Source organism: Theropithecus gelada, chromosome 2, assembly GCF_003255815.1.
Source record: "Theropithecus gelada isolate Dixy chromosome 2, Tgel_1.0, whole genome shotgun sequence".
Lineage (NCBI taxonomy): Eukaryota > Metazoa > Chordata > Mammalia > Primates > Cercopithecidae > Theropithecus > Theropithecus gelada.
Genome location: NC_037669.1, coordinates 44,931,252 through 44,953,495, shown reverse-complemented (window position 1 = coordinate 44,953,495; position 22,244 = coordinate 44,931,252). Strand labels below are relative to the sequence as shown.

Sequence of the window (22,244 nt, the reverse complement as noted above, 5' to 3'; positions counted from 1 at the left end):
GTCCTCAGTCTTTGCTATTGCTGTGTTATCTATCCCGTTGTCTCAAATTAGTCACTGTGGAGCCGTCTTCACCTCTCCCTCTTTCTTTATCTCTGTTCTGTTACCAAATTCCATTGCCTTTTTAGGAAATCTCTCTTGGGTTTCTCCCTTCCTCATTCCCATTGTCAATTCCTTGGTCCAGCCCTTCATCACCTTACATCTGAATCACTACCGTGGCTTCTAACTGGTCTACCTTCCTCTCTCTTTTCTGATCTGCCCTCTCTGTCTCATTGTTCAAATACTGAGAGCTCAGATAGAATTCAGGCCCTTGGCGTTTATCTTCCCCATTCTTTCCAGCCTCCTGTCCCCCTCTCCCAATATTCCCTGAGCACACCTGGTCCCCACAGGACTCAGCACCTGTGTAGTACTCTGTCTTCCATTTATAATGTTCTCCTCCGTTTTCTTTGCTTGGGAAACTCCTAAACATCTCTGAGGAAAGAGTTCTAATATCTCTAAGAATGCTTTCTCTAGCAACTTTCAATGTCCTTAGAGCACTTGGTTCATACTTATGTGAAATAACTTCCCTTACATCACACATATTTATGGATCCAGTTTTTTCTCCTAATCTGTTGGCTGGACAAGGGCAGGCACTTACATATATTGTTGTGTCCAGGCCATATCTTCTTCATCTTTGGATAGCCAGAGTAGGTGCTCACTAAATGTTCTTCTAAACATTTTATTTTAGATTCAGGAAACACATGTGCAGGTTTGTTACATAGGTATATTGTGTGATGCTGAGGTTTGGACTTCTCAGGATCTCATTGCCCAGTCAGCATAGTATCCAATAGGTAGTTTTTCAGCCTTGGCCCTCTCCCTTCAATAAATGTTTCTTGAGTGCCCTTTGATCATGTCCTTCTGCTGCTGAAAGCCTACACTGAGTCTCTGTTTCCTAGTGCAGTAAGTTTCAGTTCCAGGTGTGGCCGCACATTAGACCCACTTGGGAAGCTTTGGAAGAATACTGATGTCCAGGCCTCACAGCCAGTGATTGTAATGGAGTAGGGGGGTTCCAGGCACTGGCATTTTGTGAAAGCTCCCCTGGCACGTGTGATGTCCAGCCAGGGCTGAGAATCACCAGTTTCATGTAGTTTTCAAGGCTCTCACTCATTTCCCTGTCTCCCCAGGAAGCTCTCAGGAGCTCTTGCCTCAGAACCCCTCTCACATGTTGCTCATCCTCAGAGCCCCCTGGCACTGTAGACCCTTCCTCACTCATATCACTCTCTGTCATTCAGGCTATACTTCTCCCCTCACCCAGGTGGGAGTGCCCCAAGGGCAGGGAGCCTGTAGCTTTGTATCCCCAGAGCACTGACCGCAGGGCTGCCGGTGTGGTGGGTAATCACAAAGAATCTGTGGGCTGGTTGCTCAAGGTCTCCCCTTGTAGAAACCATCTTGGCAAGGCCTGAGGAAACAACACATTTCAGGGCATGAGCCTCAGGACACTAGGTTTGTTTTGGGTGGATGAGGAGGAAGAACTTGGGTGGGAGGGCGCCCTGCCTATCTTTACCAGTGTGTGGACTCCAGCAGACTCCATAAACTAACAGATGATCCATGCTGGTGGAGAGTGAAGAGTCTTAGATTGGCTCTGATGGTCGTCAGACTTGGAGTCCTGTCTCCTACCCACACTCTCATCAGATCCTTGCTATATGAGGTTGGGCAGTGTAAGGTAGAGGATGGGGCACTGGCTGCTGTCTGAAGACAGGTCCAGACCTGGCCTTCTGTGCATCCTCTGTGGGTACATGGCTTCCCTTGAGGGGCTGGAGTCTACCCCTAAGGTCCCTTACAGCTCATTCAGTCGGTTTTTCCGTTGCTCATCTAGACCAGGAGTCCCCAGTTAATGCGAGACAAGGGCCACCTGGAGGGGGAAAAACATGGCACAGGCCACATGTTACCACTTGCTCATGCTAAACATAGACCTTTGGAGATTGGACATTTTGAGACATTTCTCTTTCATGGCCCACAGTGGATCAGGGATTCAGGAGCTCTCATGTCTAATGAAAGTCACAAGTTCAAAATTTAAAACAGATAAATCAAGAGCATCACATTATTGCTGTTAAATTTTTCTGTAATAAGAGAAATAAATACCATACATTATTATTATTATTATTAAACAGGGTCTTGCTCTGTTGCCCAGGCTAAAGTGCAGTTGCATGATCATGGCTCATGGTAACCTTGAACTTTTGGACTCAAGCGATCCTCCTGCCTCAGCCTCCAAAGTAGCTGAGACTACAGGTGCATGCCATCATGCCTGACTAATTTTTATTTCATTTTAGTTTTATAGAGACAGGGTCTCACTATGTTGCCCAGGCTAGTCTTGAACTCCTGGGCTCAAGAAATCCTCCTGCTTCAGCCTCCCAAAGTATTAGGATTACAGGCATGAGTCACCACACCTGGCCATTATTTTTTGCATGATACCTTAAAAATTTTTTTTTCCTCATGTCCATCATCTCATTTGATTGTTACAGTTACCCTGTGAGGTAGTAATGCCTACCAATGACAGGCATTACTGTTCATATTTTATAGATAAGAAAACTGAAACTCACTGAGGTTAACTGATTGGCCCAAAGTTGTAGAATTGAGAATGGAGAAGCCAGAATGAAGACTTGTGTTCTGTCTCCTACTCCAGAGTCCTTTTATGAAAACATCCCACTTGGCCATCCCCATCTTTCCAAATAGAAATAGTTTTCTTTCCCCATCTTTCCAAATAGAAATAGTTTTCTTTTTTTCTTTCCTGATTATAACAGTAACACATGCCATTAAAAGACATGTACATGAATTTTAACCACAGCATATTTGTAACAGCTGCAAATGGAAACTACCCTAATACCTATTAACAATAGAAGAGAGAGTAAATTGCAGGATAGCCCCACAATGGCTACCACCTCACAAGGACAATGAAGAGTCCATGCCTAAATGCAACAAAGTGAGTGAAGCCCTGGACAGTATAAGCTAGACCCAACTAATCAATATGACTGCATTTCACTTCCATAAAATACAAAACCAGGGATTTGGTCTTTTATCAAAGACAGGAATCCATGCTGAGAGAAGTCAGGGCAGTGGTGACACATGTGGAGGAGAATATTGAAAGGTAACATAAGCATCTTTTAGTCCAAGATGTGGCTACACAAGTGTGTTCAGTAAGTGAGATTCTTGGAGCTCTGCATGGCATGTTTTTGGCATTTCATGGGCACTTTTTCCCACAGGCATTGATATGGTTTGGCTTTGTCCCCATCCAAATCTCTTCTTGAATTGTAGCTCCCATAATCCCCGTGTGTCATGGGAAGGACCCAATGGGAGGTAATTGAATCATGGGGGTGGGTTTTCTGTCCTCATGATAGTGAGTAAGTCTCACAAGATCTGATGGTTTTATAAAGGGCAGTTCTCCTGCACACACTCTTTTGCCTGACACCACGTAAGACGTGACTTTGCTCCTCCTTTGCCTTCTGCCATGACTGTGAGGCCTCCCTAGCCATGTGGAACTATGAATTCATTAAACCTCTTTTTCTTTATAAATTGCCCTGTCTCATGTACTTCTTCACAGCAGGATGAAAATGGACTAATACAGGCATTGTATTTTAATAAACAGTTTTAGAGAATTACACATACTGTTATAAGAAAATCAGACAACACTGAAGAATACAAACATTTTTCAATCAATTTTAGAACTAAACACCAGAGAATGTGAAAGCATATTCCACAAACCTAAGAAAAATGTATTTAGTTCTGTGTCAACAGTCACTTAAGGAGAAGAAACAGAAGAGGGAAGGAGAAAAAAAATGGGGATGAATTGATTAGAAGAAAGGCAGACTGATGGAGAGGTAGAGGAGTGGCTGGGCTGGGAGGCACTTGGTGACAAAAAGGGAGACTTGAAGAATAGAGACTGCGAGACCCAGAAACAGGCTCAAGAAGAGACACCTGCAAACAGAAAGCAACAACAGAAAAGCCAACAGAATGAGGGCCCAGGGGGCTGGAGGGGAAGAATCCATCCAGACTCACAGAGCGAGTGAGGTAGAGAGGCGTGTGGACATTGCCCCCGACTGTCAACCTGGACTGTGTGAGGAGAGGAAATCATCGCTGCTTTTTGCAGTCATGTGGAAACACCGTGTTTCCAGTGACTCCACCAGAGCCTGGCGCTTGGGACGTGTCTGGCAAATATTTGTTGAGTGAGTGATTGATGAACAGATGATTGAAAACCCAGGTCCCTCTGCCCACAATGGGAGCTCCACCTCTAGACGTTCTGCTCCTTCCCTGGGGCCCTGGACACTCTGCCCAGTGTTGTGGCATCCCAGGAATTTCCCTGCTTGCTGTGGGGAGGATGTTTCACACTGGAAGGTTTTGCAAAATAGGACTGCTTTATCAGAATCCTGTTGCACTGGAGAATGTTCCTGGCTCATTGATGTTTACGGTGTGTAACCAATTTTTATCAAAGGAATGTTGTTTGGAATGGAATGGTCCTTTCAGATGGGCAGACAAGAAACGGAAGGTCATTTGAGGACCTGCCCCAAGCTGTGTTAAGTTGGAGCTCCGGGATGCTGCGTATGATGTTTGGGAGCCTGGCCAGCCCATGAGCAACCCTTCCTCCCTGGAGGAGGTTCCAGCCAGTTTTCAGAGGGATTGCGGTGTTTATATTCTCACCTTGGACCTGCAAGGCAAACTCCCCTGGAGCTCAGCACTGGTGGGTGGAGAAGCAGCAAGGGCTCCCTATGCCCAGGGTCCAGCAAAGAGGTCAACGCAGCCTGGACAAAATGATACTGTTTCTGACATTCCAGAAAGGAGAGAATAAGTCTTCTTCTGGGGGATTAAAAAATAAGGAGATGGGTTTATTCCTTTCATTCTTTGGTGAAAATCCCAATGCACCTGCTTCTTGGAGCTCTGAACAAAATACTGTAGATGTAGCCCATGTGCCATGGGGGGCTGCAATTCTGCTCTTCTATGACATCTCTGGCCCTGCAAGAGTTCTTCATGTATCTTGGGGCAGAGAAAGGGACGGAATGGGAGGTAGAGATGGAGGCTGAGGCAGGAAGGGAGGAGGAGTCAAGAGAGGTCAGAAGGTTCCGTTCTTGTGGGAGGGAAACCTGCCCTGCAGCAGGAGAGGGCTGGGGTGCCCCAGCTCTGCCCAAGGATGCCAGTGAGCAGAGAGGTACAAGTGGGAGAGCAGCTGATGCTGCAGCGTACTCTCATTATTGGTTTATCTTCACCAGTCCCCACGGGCCTGTGACAGGGCTGGGCATGCTGGGACATTTCTCTCCCTCTCTACAACTGTTTCTAAATGTCTTAATGATGATGGATAGAATTATGTCTCCCCAAAAGATATGTTCAAGCCCTAACTTCTGGTATCCATGAATGTGACCTTATTTGAAAATAGCGTTTTTGCAGATGTGAATAAAATGAGATCAGACTGGATTATAGGGGGTCCTAAATCCAGTAACAGTGTCTTCTAAGAAGACCATGTGAAGACAGACGCACACAGTGGGAAGAAGACCATATGATGATGGAGGCAGGGGCTACAAGCCAAGGAACAGCAAGCATTGCCAACCACCGCCAAAGCTAGGAAGAGGCAAAGAAGAGCTCTCTCCTGGAGCCTTCAGAGGGAGGACGGGTCTGTTGACATCTTGGTTTCAGAATTCCAGCCTCCGCAACAGTGAGAGGATACATTTCTGTTGTTTTAGGCCACCCAGTTTGTGGGACTTTGTTACAGCAGCCCTAGGAAAAGAATACATTGGTGTTTCTCAGAATTTTAAATCCCTCATGCCTGCCCCTTCGTTCCCTCCACTCACAGCAAGTCGCCTCTCTTACAAGTCAAGTCCCCTACTTTACCAAGAAAACTGAAGTCTCAGAGGGAAGTCCAGGCCCTGCAGTACCCCATGCCCTCCTCTTTTCCTCTTCACAGTCCGTCCACCTGGGCTAGGGATTCCATCCCGTCCTGCTTCTCAGAAACCTTATCCCATCACCTTTGACTTTCTCCCTCCCACACAGACCATTTCCATGTCCAAATGTTCCCCCTAAAAACAAGAACTCCCCTCTGCTCGTTTCCCTGTAGTTACTGTCCCAGCTCACTCTCCCACTTCAGAGCCAAACTCTCTTGAAATGTTATCTCCACCAGCTCCACTTCCTCGGCTCTCACTCCTCCCACTGTTCTCCATGTGGATTGTGCTCTGAACACTCCTCTGAAGTCACTTTTGTTAGGATCACTGGTGATTTCCACGTTGCTAAAACGAATGGCTATTTTCAGTCTTCACCTCACTTGACCTTTCGGCAGCGTTGCACACTGTGAGCCAGGATCTCCTTCCCTTTGCTGGGGTGATGTCACCTTCTCCTGGGTTTTCTCCTATCTCTCAGAGGCTCCTTTCCAGTCTTTTTTCTGGCTCAGCCTCCTCTCCCAGCCATTTCATGTTGTGTTCCCCAGGACTCATTTTCAGCCTGTCTTCTCTGACTATGATACTCTCTTCCCTACGTAATCCCATCCCCTTGTACTACAAACCTTAAACTGGGACCTCTCCCCTCAGCTCCAACTCTGCAGATTCAAATAGTTCTTGTCCACCGTTCCCTCTCCTTGTGAATGGTACCACCATCCATCCAATCATGCAAACCAGAAACCTGAGAAACCTTGCCACTCTCTCTCTCCCTCATCCTCCATGCCCATCAACATGTCTGGTGGATTTTACCTACTGCAATCTCTCAAATCCATACTTTCCTCTGAATTCACTTTCATTACCCTTATCTAAGAATTATCACTTTCCTCTTGGACTCCAAGAGTCCAGGCATCAGTTCTTATTTCTTTCTAAATTATTCCTCTTATCATATTATTCCTCTTATCATTATCCTCTTATCATCTTAGAATGACGATTTCCAATCCCAAATCATGTCGCCCTCACCCCTTATCTCCCCCTCCTCTCCTCCACCTTCACCGTACTCTACCTTCTCTATTTAACACTTTATAATGACTTCCTTTAACTCTTAAAATAAATAAACAAATCCTTAAAATGAACTGTTAGGTCTCCCTGATTTAGTTCCTATCAAATCTCCAGGCTTACCTCCTTCCATGCTCTTCCTCACTCTCTATCTCAGTCACAATAGCTTTCTTCCAGTCCTTTCCGTGTATCCCACTTCCTCCTGTCTCAAGGGCCTTGTACATCCTCTCCCCAGTCTGCTTTGCCTGGTTAACAGCCTACACAGCTTTCAGATCAGGGTTCAATTTCATGTCCACGGGAAAACCCAACACACCCTCCTGAGTGCTCTCCTTCAGGCACTTACACATGACAAGTTTACATTTATACTCTTCTAATTACTGTCTGTCTCCTTCAAACCCTTAAGCTCTACGATGTCACAGACTTGCCCAGCACTCAGCACAGTGCCGGGCACAGTGCAGTCACTCAGTAAATATTTGTTGAATGACTAAATAAAAGAAAGTCTTATGTTGGATTCTGAGGATATAAAGATGAATAAAGCACAGAGCGTCCCAGAAAGCACCTTGTAGATTAAGAGTGGGAGGGGACAAGCAGATGAGAGGATGAGTAAACAGACTCAGGGTTTAATAGGATGATGAGCAGATAACAGAGAAGCCATCAGATGCCCCAGTGGAGACACTGATCCCTGGGCCCAACCTACCTGTCCCTAGGTGGAGCTCAGTCCAGGTTCTATTAACTGATCTGTCAGCCCTCAGGTACCCCTAGGCATCAGAGTCCTGAGTGTCCCTGGGACATTACTGCTGTGCATCTGCCACTGCATCCCAGCCATGGCAATGCCAACCTGCGTGACCACAAATCCTGCACAGGCACCATCCTCAGGAACTGGGCACACCGTGGGGCCAGGTTAAAATGCAGTGTTATAAAAGTCTCTGGCTACCATAAGGGCACCATGCAGACCACTGTAGTCAGAAGAGTTCCTGGTACCTTCTGGGCAGTGATCTCATCATATCCTCAGACCAACCCCAAGAGGCAGCAGAGGGAAATGATTTTTCTCCCTGCTGGGCAGCGAAGGAGACAGATCAATAGAGATCACCTGACTTGGCCAAGGAATGAGAATAGCTTCGGAACAGAAGTTAGAGAGAACCCAAGGTCCTCTCTGTTGAGTCTACCAGTCAAGCTGCAGATCCGCTGTGGCAGGAACCTGTACAGTTTGTTCACTTTGGTGTGGAAGGACATTTCATGGCCCCTTCATACCACTGAATGTTAGATTAGGTGGCCTTGAGAGATCATTTGATTCAACACCCTCATAAAGAAGGAAACGGAGACCAAAAGATGAATCTTTTTACTCTCCCTTTCTTTCCCTGCTCTACTGATATCTAGAGGTAGGGCAGAGATTGTTAGCAGTCTACCCAAATCCCTTCTCCCCTTCTTTGCCTCTGTGGTTAGACTACATTTCCCAGCCTCCTGTGCAGTTGGGTGAGCCATGTGTCCATGCTCTCTCCAGTGGAATGTAAGAGGAGATGAGGCACTTCCAGACCGGGCCCACCAAAACCTCTGCTCACACCACCATGTTCTTTTCACCTCTGGCTGACTGGGATGCCAATTCCCAGAGCAACTTTGGAAGCCATAGTAGAGTATGGCAGACCCACCATAACATGGATTCATAATGTGGATTCCTGTTCCTTTAACAGCCTTACACACTGACGTTCAGCTCAATGGGACAGCTTCTTCACGCAGCCTATTGAGCTGAACATCAGTGTCTAAGGCTGTCAAGGGAACAACAATGAAATGCATAGGGTGTTAAGCTGCTGCATCTGAGTGGCCTATTTGTTACTACAGCCTAGCCTAGTCTGACTAACACAAGTAGAGGCAGGAAAGCCCTGGCAAAAGCTCTGACTACATGAAGTTTCAGGTGGCAAAGACACTGGGCTCCCTGCTGATTTCACTGTCAATTACATTGGGGTGCCCCCACTCCTACCTGTGGAGAGGTCAGGAATGCCTGTTAACTCACTCAGTCCTGGAATTTGTTCTGAGCTGTCTTCCCAGCTGTTTTATCCTAGATCAACAGATTCCCAGGGCTGGAATGGGTCTGAGAAGTCATCTGATTTATGACCCTGGCTCCAGATAGGACCTCTCAAGCTATCTGAGATGATCAAGAATCTTGTCTGGATTTTCACATCCCTGGGAAGGAAACACTACAGACGTTCTTAGATAATTGTTTTAGTCTATGGCCGTACCACCCTAAAAGTGCCTGATCTTTTCTGATCTTAGAAACTAAGCAGGCTTGAGTCTGGTCAGTACTTGGATGGGAGATACCTATTTCATATGTCCTTGCTACTGTGCCGGAAGTTCTTTACTGAACTCTAAAACATCAGAGCTAGAACTCTCCTTAGCAATCATCTAGGACCATCTTTGTTTTAGAGATTGGAAACTGTGGCCCAGATCACACAATTAAACAGTGGTAAAGGCCGGGAAAGAAGCAAGGGCTCTAGCACCAAGTCAACTGTTCTTTCCAAGGTTCTATACTGCCTCCAGCTCTCTCTTGCTGTCTTGCTGTTTTCTCTTGTTCTGCCCTAGGAGGAGAAGAAAAAGAGCTGGAATCCATCTACACCATGATCAATCTTTCCACGTTCTCCCTGTGTGTCCCTCCCCTAATCTGCTGGTTAAGCCCTTTCTAGTTGGCAGTTACCCTGAACTTGGGCATTTCTCTTAGAAGGCAGAGAGAAGATTAGAGAGAGATAAACCTGTGGTACTTAAAGTGGGAAGGGATTGGGGGAGTGAGGGAGGATTGTGGGGAGGTGGCAGGTACGTGTTTACTCCTTGGGTCTTAGTAGAGAAGGCAGATTCTCTCATAGGATCCCTGAATCCACACGAGAAGCCTATAAGGGCCATTCTACCCTTAAACCTTCCTGCTTGCCTGGGAGTGCAACCAATACTATGTGACATGGTCTCCTTGGAGGGGAGGGAGTGGCAGTGACCAGAACCTCTGAGCACAGTCCTAGTCTGTTGGGGCTTGTCTGACTGGGTCTGGGCAGCTGTGCAGTCCTGCCTGTTAATGTGAGAGCAGCATCCAGAGAAGTTGAGCTCAGGCCATGAGAGCAAACCAAGTCAGTTTCAGGGGGGTTATTGTTTGGTACTTTCTTGGAGAGACCTGGAAGTTCTGTGTGAGAGCCCTGGAAAGCTAGTTTGTTTAAAAACAAAACAAAATAAAACCAAATCTTTACTCCTCATTCCCTCGTTTAAGGTGAGTTTGTTTATACACAGCCTCCTTTATGTTTTTTTTTTGCCAAATGACTCACTTGTACTGAGTCACCAGAAAGTGGGCCTAGGCCCATCTGCAGCTGCCCTGAACACCACGATCTCATTCTCCTGGAGGTGGGTCATGGAGATCTGGAGACAGAGAAACAGAGAAGAGCAGAGAAACGGGATGGAGAGCCAGGCCTGAAAGTGAGGTGCATACTCATATTTTCATGAGCATTTGGTTGTCAGACAGGGGCCCCCAACAGAACTGGCAAGATCCCCAAGGAGCTGCAACATTTGTTTCTGTTGCAATACTATTTGTTTCTGTTTGCAAATTATTGCAAACTGTGAATTAGGAGACCAGAATTAACAATATCACACGGTCATTCACAGATCAATCATTTCGTCTTCGGGTCTACCTTCAGAATCTTGAGCAAGTTATTTTCCCATCTGAGGCCCTCTTTCTTCACTTAATGAGGAGGCTTACAGTCCTAAACTTTAGACATTTTATTATTCATTTACTGGGGAGGGAGTGGTTGTGGAAACAAATGGAACTTTATTTACCAAGAAAATTTGTTTACATGAAATCTTTGAATCTTTCCCCATAGGTTTCCATTTAAAATTCTGTGATCTCTGGGCATCATTTGGTTTAATTTGCGATCTGCAGCTCTTTTCCTGATGATGAGTTTGCCCTAGCCTGCCTGAATTCACAGTTTTCTTTTCCCTGCAGCCTGTTTGGGTGTCCTCGCGGTGACATCTCTGCAGAACTCTGGTGTGAGCCAAAGGCAGTGGTCGGATGGGAACAGCATCCAAGCTTGAGAGGGCGTGGGGGATACTCGGATTCTCGCGTTGGCCGGAGGGTGAGGTGTTAGGTTTGGCAAACACGAGTTCATCACCAGCCCTGGGGCCTGAAGAAGGGGAAGTGGGGGTGGGAGTGGGGACACTTCAAATCAATTAAGGGCGGTGACAGCGCGGGCTGGGGACCAGGGGACCATTCCCTTTCTCTCTCCTATCAAAGCACTTGGGATAATCTAGTCTGGTGCTAATCACATTACCCAGGACCTGCTTTTCACCTACTTCTTGTGCGTTTAAGGAGTTGGGAAAGTGGTGCCCGATTCAGAAGACTCTATGCGGAGCATGTGTGTGACAAAAGTTGCAGCACCGTGGCTCCGCTGACCTCATCCCGCTGTCCCGGGCCGGGCCGCTCTCCAGGCGCCGGGCCCCAGCCCCCTTCCTGCCCTCTCCCCGCCCCCGGGCCCGCCGCGCGGGGCCGGTGATGTCAACCGAGGAGGAGCCGCCCGCCCGCCAGCGACCCGCCCGGGCTAATTAGCATGTAGCGGCGCCGCGGGCCGCCTCCGCCCAGCCCGCCCGGCCCCCGGCCGCCCTCCCGCGGCTCCGGACAACTTTTGAGGCGGGGGAGCGCGCTCGCAACCTCACTCTGCTCACTTCCCCCGCCCCGCGCGGCCCCCGCCGCCCGCTGCCCGCTGCCCGCTGCCCTCGCCTCGCGGCCGCCTCGCGGCCGCCCCGCGCCCGCCCCGCGCGCCGGGCATGTGAGCGCGGGCGGGCGCCGTCACCATGGCCTCACCGCGCGCCTCGCGGTGGCCGCCGCTGCTCCTGCTGCTGTTGATGCCGCTGCTACTGCTGCCGCCGGCGGCCCCCGGGACGCTGGACCCGCCGCCTTCCCCGGTCCGCCGCGCGCCCCTCGCGGGCGCGGGGCTGGAGCTGCAGCTGGAGCGCCGCCCGGAGCGCGAGCCGCCGCCGCCGCCCACGCCGCCCCGGGAGCGCCGCGGGCCCGCGACCCCCGGCCCCAGCCACAGGGCCCCGGAGCCGGGCGCCGCGACACAGCGGGGACCCTCCAGCCGGGCCCCCAGAGGCGGGAGCGCGGGTGAGTGAGAGCCGGGAACCCGGCGCCGGGCCAGCCTGGGCTGGGGGCGTGGGCGCGCCCCGGGCCGTATCCCCAGCCGTAGGCCCCTCCGCGCCGCGCGACCCAGGGTGGGGGCTCCTCGCCCGGCGTGTGCGGGACCCTGAGGGTCGGCGGGTAGGGAGGGACGCTTTCGCCGTTGGCTGGACTGAGGGATGTGATCATCCCGTTCTCCCCCAACCCTTTGGAAGAAAACTTATTTCCTATGGGGTACCCTGTATCTCTTCCACCCCACTTTAAGAAAATGGAAAGGAAAGGAAAGCAAAAGGGAAAAAGGCTCCAAAGCATCTCTCACCTCTGATATCTGGTCAGCCTGTCCCCAGTTTCATTTTTTCCGCTATACAGAACTGGCCTCTCCAGGTACAGGGCTCGACTTTCTCATCTAAATAACTGATTTTTAAGGGGTTCTAGCACGGGATATTGTAAAGGACAAAGGATGTACGTAGTTTGAAACAAAACGCTCTACTGGTTCGACTTAAAAGCAAAGGAACGCGGTTGGGGTTGCATGGTTGAACCCCTACAAGGCACAGGCTGATATAGGACCATCCCTGAGCCTCCTCCCTCCCCTTTCCTTTCCCAATGAACTGTTGCTCCGTGATAGCCACTGCCCGTTCCACGCAGAGAGAAGGAACTGACCTCTTCTCCCTGCTACCTTTGTGTCCAGTTCTTTCTTATGATCTGGAAAAATATGTCACAGACTGAGTGGAATTCTAACCATAATACCATTATGACCTTGGGAATGTTGTTTCTTTGAGCTCACTTTCTCCATCTGTGAAATGGAAGTGATGATGCCTGTTCCTTCTAGCCTCCTAGTGATGATGTGACAAAATGAAAGTAAAAATAAATGGAAAGTGCTTTGAACAAAGTCAGCAACGTGGTGGTGTTAGCCTTTGCCTTCCTGTGCGTGACACAGGGCATATGCTCTGTCCCGGCTATTCAAAGAAGCTGGGTTGCTTGCAACACTGGACCTTGATTTGGAGGTTCCCTGAAAGTTGAGTTTTTTGTCTGCGTAATTGACAATTCATTTAAGTTTCTCATATCATGCAGACTTTCTGGCATGTGAATTAGCTTGCTTCCTCCAACCTAGAGGTGCTTCTTAGAGTTAAATAAGAAAAAGTTTGGATTTTTAAAAATCAAGTTCTCCTGTAAAAACTCAATTTCATATTCAACAGTATTCCCATTATCGCAAAATGCCTTATTTTGTGAATTTTTAAATCACTGGTATAAGATTGAGAAACCCAGGAACAGTAAGAAAAGGGAGAGGAGCGATAAGCTTCTGAAGACTTGTAGGAGACACATCCCAGAGTGACCCTGACTTGAGATTACTTACAGCATACACTGTTTTGCTAAGTTCCATGGGAAGGAATCAAGAACATAAAAGAGCACATTTCCCGACTTTCTCCAACTAGAAAAGTAACTGAGGAACACTGTAGTATTTTGTGAGTTTTTCTAAACAGAAGATAGAGTGCAGAGAATTGAGAACATTTCAGAGGAGACACCCAAGAGCTGAAGGCAGATTTCTCTGGGTAGTAGTCAGGCTTTGTTAGCTAAATGGCCCCCATCTTGTTGTTAGGGGATAGGTGGGAGGGACACTGACTTGCAGGGGCCCTGGCTGGATGGGGCTGGCACATGAGTCTCTTTCCGTCTCTTAGGGGTAGGATCTCCAGAGACCGTAGAGAGGTAGGTATTACAGAGATAGGGACAGTGGAGGCAGCTAGCTTACAGGACTCAGCTGGTAAGAATTGGGGCCTTATGTGACCCAAACATCCCTCACAGGTGTGGCAGGTAGCACTGCTAGTCTTGGCTTTGTGGCTTTCCCAGTTTGATTCCTTTGCAGAGGTGAGTGATGGAGTCTTCAGGTATATGAGGTACTGGAAGGAATACGTGTGAGAGTCCCAGAAAGCAGCGAGAGAGTAGTTGGAATAGTGCCCACCTTCTCTTACCTAAGTAGGCTCTCCTGGTCTCCTGCTGTCCCACAGACACCACCCAAGGAGTGCCTCCTCATCAGTGGCTCGAAGGCCCAATCTCTGAAGAGATGTTAGAAAGATGCGATTAGAAGAGATGAAATGAACACCTGTTGAAGCTGCTAGAAGCTACTCATATGGCCAAGGATCTAGGCATGACCTGTGCTTGTTTTTCTGGTAGTGGCTCAAGCAGTGTCATTTAGGGATAAAAAAGAAACAACACATAAGAAAACCAGTGTTCAGTGATTTCAGTGAGTCTGACTTTTCTAATAACCAGGATTGGGGGCCTTTTGGATTAGCCCTCATGTTTCACTAGATGCTATCACTTATTTCACAAGGCAGCAAGGTCTTGATGCTGAGAGGTCCTCCACAGGTCCTCCAGTCCACACTGTGTTGCAGCAGATGTCTGCCCCTGCAGCACCCCTGACAGATGGTCATCCCTGCTCTCCCTCAGCATTTTTGTGTTTGGGGAGGTGCCATGCTACTGCTGCTAACAAGCCCTGAGTCTCACAAGTAACGTGCTCCATTTGGTTGCTGGGGAAGCTGCCTGCAGCCCCTTCGTGCCATGGGGATGCTGGTAGTCAGGGCCTGGCCCCTGGGACTTCCAAATACACTAGTGTCAGCAGCAAGGGCCACAGATGTCCTTTTCTTCCCTGTGGGCCATTCCCAGCTCTTCTCTTCCTGGCAGAGTTCAACTTCTCATTGCTGAGTAACCGCATTTGCATTCTATTATGTGGGTTGTTTGCCTGTATTAGACTGTAAGTCCCTGGAGAGCAGCTCCCTGTTTATATAGCCATTGTTAAGCTTTTGCGCCCACCCGTCACCCTGCTGGCTGTTCAGTTGATGTTTATTGCTGATGTTTCAGCCAGTGGTGACAAGATGCTGAGACCTAGAGGTTTTCTTTTTATGCGTGTGTTTTTCTGCCACTCAGGACTTCCGAGTCACAGTTCTAAGCTGAATGCAAAGTTTATGTGCCTTGATTTTGTGATCCATATGCTATGCTTTAATTGTGAGATCTGCAGATGAGAGGGAGAGAAGGCTTAAATCATAATAAAAATCAATGCAGAAGGAAAGAACTTTCCCACCCAAAGGGGAAATGACGCTGAGTAGCTGAGCAGCCAGCCCAAGAAATAATAATCTTAGAAAAATGCAGCTCCCTAGAGGAAAGGAAGTGCTTTGAGCGGAGCCCCTTCTGAACTATTAAATAGCTGTCGCCTGAATTGCTCTAACTTTGTGGGCCAACTTCGTCATTTAGCTTGGCTGCTGGGAGAACCATTACAAGGTGCAGCGGGCAAGAGGCAGCCCCTCAGGGCAGGGAGAGTGGCTTTCCTCCAGAAAGCCGCTACCTCACTCCTGGCGGAGGCTTGCGGCGGGTGGTAGTGGGGATTCCTGAGAAGCCTGTTTGCTTTGATGGAGGGTGTCCCAAATAGAAGGGGGAAGGCGGGAGGGGGCAAGGGACTCTCCGTGGTGCATGAGTGTTTAAAAGCCACATCCTTTTTACTTTGCAAGAACCCTTTTATTGCTTTCCTCAGCCTGTGTGCACATGCTGAACTGTTATTTTTTGCCAGAGACCTGAATGGTGTGGACTGAGGGAGACTGAAAGGTATTTGCTGCCTAGGTGGGCAGTTTCTGCATCCTTGTCCTGGAGGCTGGGGAAGGAGCCTCTGCCCTCCCGGTGATCTCTCCTACCTTCCAGCAGCCCTGCCCAGCTGGCCGAAAACAGTGTTCCTGAGGTTTAACTTGCCCTTGTCCAGAGACACTCAGAAAGCAAAGAACAGATGGCAGTTGCGGTTTCGTTAGCCACTTACTGCCTTCTTCAGTGGCTTCCCTCTGTCTCCAGCGTCCTTTTTGTATGAATGGGAGGTTTCAGCTGCAGTAAATGTTCTCTTCTAAGAATCCTGGGGAGGCAACAAGGAAGGAAACTAGTTGGGGTCTGACTTTTGACTCCTTGGCCTTTGAGCACCTATGTATGGTCAGTGCCTTCACACTCCTTGTCCATTTAACCCAAAAACAAGCCTGTGAGGGATGTTATTTCCCTTTTACAGTTCTGGAAACAGTAGCCTGGAGAGGTTAGATCACACAGTAAATGGAGGCAGCAGGATTCAAAAAGATTTTGACCAAATCCATTTGCTAGTCCCACAATATCAGGAGGTCTCAGTTTTCTCATCTGTAAAATGAGGTGCCAGTTGTCCTAGATCTCTAAGATCCTCTCCCGCTCATCATTCTTCTTCCTCCCTCCCTCCATTCCTTGCCTTGCTTTTTTGTAGAGATTAGGGGCCAGCGTTGGGGTGGGGAAAATATGAGGAGATGGCAGTAGCAATGAGTTTTTACACCTATTGAGTAAAAATGTTTTAAAAATTTTGTTTGAAATTGCCTGAGACAAGACCACAAGTCTTTAAAATGACATTTTATATAGAGATTGTAAATTATACGCTACTCATATGCCAATCCATAGGTTATTGATGCTAGAGGTTGCTGCATTAATTATAAGCCAAGCTGAATGAATTGGTGACTTTCTGAATGGGCCCTCTCCTGGGAACGTGGAGCAGCAGCTGACATTGGGAGGCAGTTGTTATGAATACCTGCCCAGTAGGAGGCGAGGTTAAATGGTACTCCATACAGATGCTGTCAAATTGCTTTCATTTGAACATCTATGTATGCTGTCTTCTACCCACTCACCATTCATCAGGCATAGACAGAAACAAAGACGTTTCTATCCTGGTTTTTCACTCTTCTTTTGTTGGAGTATGGCAGATGTCTCTGTGTCGAATTGGACTGATTTGTAAATCAGGAAATATTTGCGGAAGGCTTGCTATGTGGAAGAGTCACGCCAGGTGATGAGGTTGTATTGCATGTCTGTGATGCCCCCAGGGAACATTCAGTCTTGTTGGAGCACACACATCAAGGTTGTAAAAAGCAAACTAACGATGCATGAGTGATTCACAACTGAAGAAATGCCACAGGAGATCATACTGACCAAAGGAATGGTGAGGGTGGAGATGGGCATGCAGACGTGGAAACCACTGGGGGCTGGATAGTCCAGGGAGACTTCAGTGGGAAAGGGGGGAGTTGATTTAACTTTGAAAGTTGACTGGGATGTGGATAGACAGAGAGGTGAAGGATGGGCTGGGCACGATGGCTCATGCGTGTAATCCCAGCACTTTGGGAGGCCAAGGTGGGTGGATCACTTGAGGTCAGGAGTTCGAGACCAACCTGACCAACATGGTAAAACCCTGTCGCTACTCAAAATACAAAAATTAGCTGGGCATGATGGCATGTGCCTGTAATCCCAGCTACTCAGGAGGCTGAGGCATGAGAATTGCTTGAACCTGGGAGCCGGAGGTTGCAGTTAGCTGAGAATGCCCCACTGCACTCTATCTTAGGCAACAAAGTGAGACTTCATCTCAAAATAAATAAATAAATAAATAAATAAATAAAAGAGATGGAGGATGAATGGCATCTGCAAAATCCCAAATGTTGAAAAGCTCAAGACTTTTCAAAATGGAGGTGATCAACAGCCAGTAAGGCTGGAGAAAAGGAATTGAAGAGGCCAGTTAGGCTCCCAAATCAACTAATCATTGAAGACAAGACTGGAAAGGAGGATTAGACCTGATTGTGGAGGGCTTTAGAGGCCTGTTAAGGTGTTTGTCTTCATCCCATCCACACCAAGGAGTCCCGGATGGCTTTTGAACAGGGAGAGCATAGTTTGCTTGTTCATTTCTGCTTGAAGCTGGGGTCTTATAGATGAACCACATGCATATCTGCCCTCACTACAGCCCCGTAGTTGTTTAAGAGGCACTGGAATGCTGCTGGGCCTCAGATTGATATGTTGGGAGGAAAGACTGAGGACAGAGCCTGGGTTAGAGTGGAGGTAGTGGAAATTGAAAGGGAGAGATGCAAGTGCCACTAAAAAGAGTAAGGCTGGAGTACTAGACTGCCTGGCCACGGGGATGATGGGACAGAATGGAGAGGAGCTCTTTGCTGTTAAAGAGGCTCCTTCAGTTTCAGCCTTTCAGTGTAAAGATTGCATGTCCCCTTGGAAGTATTCTGTGGATGGCTGAGAATGTGGAACTGAACTAGAGGGAGGCCAGGACCAGATTCAGCCCTGAGGGGAGTAGTTAAAGCCACAGAGGAAGAGGAAATCAGCTCCAGTCGGGTGGAGAACATCCAGTGTGGATGGTAGGGAGGAAGGGATGCCAGCCCCGCATGAGGGCGCAATGAGAGGTGGGGGTGACTTGCAGGCTGGCTGTGGATTGGCAGATAATCTGAATGTAGCACGGTTTACGCATCAAATGTGGAGGTCTGTGAAGGTCCGTGTAAGTTATCATATTTCTGCTTTCTGCTTTGACTTGTCTTCTCATCTGGAAACTATCTGAGTTAAAAGGCAGAGGGAGACTGGGGAGAATGAGGTCTGGGGAAAGGCCACTGGCCTCTATTCTGAGCTGTTTAGTGGGACTTTTAAAAGTGCGGGAAGAAGCCTGCCTACTGTATGATAGGCATGGAAGGCCTGCCTGTGACAAAGTTTGACGGTGAAAAAGAATAGGAAAATCAGAGAGAATCAGAATCCTTGATTCTCACCCCCTAACCCTGCGTCAACTCCTGCCTCTTCCCATGTCGGGAGTTAGCAACACCATGCACCTAGTTCCTTAAGCTAGAAGCCTAGAAGTCACCCTCTATTCCTCTCCTTTCCTCACCCACTACCGTGATTCTTTCTTTGGCAACTCCAAGTGATTCTGTTTCCAGAATACATGGTGAATCTGGTCTCTTCCTCCCCACTGCTCTTTTCTGTTCTCTGCATCCACTTATGCTCTCTCTCTAATCTGTACTCAGAGAAGCCAGAGTGATCTTCTTAAAATGTAACTCAGGTCAACCTTACTTGGAGGCTTAACACCCTCCAAGAGCTTTGCATTGTACTTAGAATAAAATCCAGACCCCCTAAATTGGAATATGAGGCCTGCAGGATCTGACCAGCCACCTCTCTCACCCTCTCTTGCTCTGCTCCCCACTTACACCAGACAATTGTTAATACATGCCAGACTCATTCCTGTCTTGGAGACTTGGCACATGGCGTCCCCCTGCCTATAGCAGCAAGAGCCTTCCAGGCAGGGGGAGCAGCCAGGGCAGATGATCTAAGATAGGACTCAGCTTGCCTTGTCTCAGGATTGGCAAGAAGGAAGGCCAGGGTGCCTGTATCACCCAGGGCCGTGAGAACCATGGTAAGGAGGTCAATTTTCCTCTAGGTGCCATGGAGGATCATGCAGCAGGGTCTGTACCACCACGTGGTATGGGGCTCTAGTTGCAAGGATTCTTAAGGAGCTGGAAGGACCATCTGCAAAGTCTACAGAGGCTATTAAAAATGGACAGTTTCCTTTTGCTTAATATTTTAGCTCTGAAGTACTTGAACTTCATTCTAGCTTTCCTGTCATGTAAACGTTTTTGAGGAAAGTTTACAGGTCAGATGGCATGGCAGGGAGGCAAGACCATGTTCCCAACTCCTGGAATGTCTTGGGGGACTTGAGGGAGGATCTGACCTCACTGAAGACCCTGAATAACAGGAGCCCCCATCTATCCGTGCAGAGAAGGTGCTGAAGGCAAAGATGGATTTAAGTTGGCAAGTTTCTCCTTAATGTCTCTGATAGGCTGGGAAATGAAGATGGGAGAGGAAGAAAAGTGACAAGAAGAGGGCAGAGGCCAAGGTCAAGCTCTTCAGGTGGCCCTGCAGTTCCACCTTGGAACTGAAGAATCAAATTGGAGGAAGGAGTAGCAAGAGTCAGGAGAGAGATGCCTGCTTGTCATCTGGAGGGATGTTCCTTGTGCAGGGCTGTGACTAGTGATTATCATATGTTGGGCTAGAATTGAAAACCACTCCATTTTCCTTTTCTGGGTGATAGGAGATGGAGACACTTCAACTTAGGGACGGGTTTCACTCCTGCCACCTCCCTGGCCACCAGGACCTTTATTACGGCCATGTGGTGAGACTTTTTCAGGGGTCATCTTTTGCCAGGGTGTGGATGAGAGTCCTGCTGGTGTTGCAATCACAGGCCACAGAGGTCCCGGCTTGGAAGGATCAGACAGTCTCAATTCAAACCCCAGCAGTGCCACTTGCCAGCTGTAGGACTGTGGTAGGTTATTTAGCCTCTCTGTGCGGTCAGTTTGTCATCTGTCAAATGGGCTATTAATAGAAAGAGCCCTGCTCAGCATGGATAAGTGCAGTATAACACCTATAAAGCAGACGGCTTGATGCCTGGGCAGGAGAGCTCTAGAAATGCTACTGAAACCAGTGCCCATTTACACTGGTCATTGTGTTGACAGCAACACTCTCCCCGCCCCCAAGCGCACCTTGCCCTCCACGTTTATTGGACAGCGGGCAAGCTCCCTGCCTAGGGTTCAAGTCCATGTTCCAAAGACCTCTGTTACCTGGTCTTCCCCTCGTTGGACCCCTGCCAACCTCACCCTTTGGTATCCCTAGAACTCTCTCTTGCTTCTTAGCCTTAAACATGAAGAGGAAAGAGCCAACTTTCATGATTTGAAGTCAGAAAAACCAAGTGCAACAGCCCTCACCTATGGTCATCTGAGGAGACCCGATGACCACATAGAAGGCAACTAGGATTAAATAAAAGCAGTATGCCAGGTGTGACCTCAAAATAAGAAGCCTTTGAAAATCAGTCCCACTTGGACCTCTGTGGTCAATGAATATTCTTCAGATCAGAACCTTTGGGGGTTATCAATACGTGCTTCACAAGTGTTTGAAGGAGTTGAGAGCCACCTTCAGAGTGTGTGTGAGCCACACAGGCAACTCCCTGTTGTTTCTTGCAGCAAACCTCCTGGATTGAAAATGGGGTCGCGGATCTCCATCTCCTGCATCTTTCATCAGATCGTCTTTGAAGTTTTGTGTTTCCAAAATAATCCAACATCATTATCAAGAGTTGGAAATGTATCATTATTCAGGAAACTCAAGAGAATAATATTCTGCAGGCTCTATTGAAAATTAGCCAATTGGGTTGGGCACAGTGGCTCACACCTGTAAACCCAGCACTTTGGGAGCTGAGGCAGGAGAATTGCTTGAGGCCAGGCGTTCAAGACCAGCCTGGGCAACATAGTGAGACCTCATCTCTATAATTTTTATATATATATATATGTATGTGTGTGTGTGTGTGTGTATGTGTATATATATATGTGTATATATATATATGCACATACATATATATGAAAAAAAGAAAAGTAGCAAATTTTAGAAAATGGTTTGAGCAATAACAGTATTGATGGAGTAAGTATTGTCTTATTGGGACCTCTTTGAAGAGGACCATATCCACTTGGGTAGGGGAATTCTTGTGGTTTGTTAGGAATTATTTCTAGTACAGTCATGCTTTATGGTAATGGAGTGCTACTGACTGTGGCTGCTGGCAGAGTTGGGGAGAGATGCCGTGGAGCTCTGGCGGGGGTTGGAGGACCTGTGCTTAACCCCTTCTGCTTTCCGCCTCTGTGGCATTGGATAGCTGCCTAATGTCTCTAGGCCTTAATTTCCTCATATTAAAATTGGGGATAGTAAAGACTTTCCTGCTCCTAACAAGATTTTTGAGGAGGGGCAAATACAATTATGGCTGTGAAAGCACTTGTAACTGGACAGAACAATGTTTTAGTTGTGATATAGTGAACTGGCTATGACCTTGGGCAAGTCATTTAACTTTTGTACCTGCTTCCATATCTGTAAAATGGAGACGATAACTGTTTTGTTGACTTCACAGTGTTGTTGGAAGGATGAATGGAACTGATCCACATGGACACGCTTTGTAAACATTCATGTGCTGTGTACATGTTAGTCATGAACGCTTCCTGGGAACACATCAGGCGTTATGTCTCTAAGAGAGGCAGGCATCAGGAAGAGGTAGACATGGAAGGATGAGTGGAAAGTTGGAGAGGAGCTGGAGAAAGGGAGAACATTTCTCGGAAATCTCAATAGCCTTTTCAGTTGTTCGTCTCTGTCCTGTCATCTGTCTGTGATTGCCATGGCTAACGCTTTCCCATCTCTTCTGCCTCCCACCAGATGGGATGTCCTTCACAACTCTACCCTTGACCTTCTGCCTCCCCCTCGGTTCAGTGAACATTTATGGAGTGCCTGCTGTGAGCCACAGTCTCTCATAAGAGACCTAGGAGTGCGAGAGAATAAGCTAGAATTGT

General features: G+C 48.0%; 1 protein-coding gene across 2 annotated transcripts in view; it reads left to right on the top strand.

Annotated features, from left to right (window-relative positions):
- Positions 1-11,730: 11,730 nt before the first annotated feature.
- Positions 11,731-22,244, top strand: part of HEG1 (heart development protein with EGF like domains 1) — an 88,870-nt gene continuing 78,356 nt past the window's right edge. The window contains exon 1 of one of the 2 annotated variants that reach the window (XM_025375894.1): positions 11,731-12,066. In XM_025375894.1, coding sequence (XP_025231679.1) covers positions 11,757-12,066 — 310 coding nt within the window. In that variant the 5' untranslated portion in view covers positions 11,731-11,756. The remainder of the gene's footprint in view (positions 12,067-22,244) is intronic. The other variant, XM_025375895.1, reaches the window with a different exon arrangement.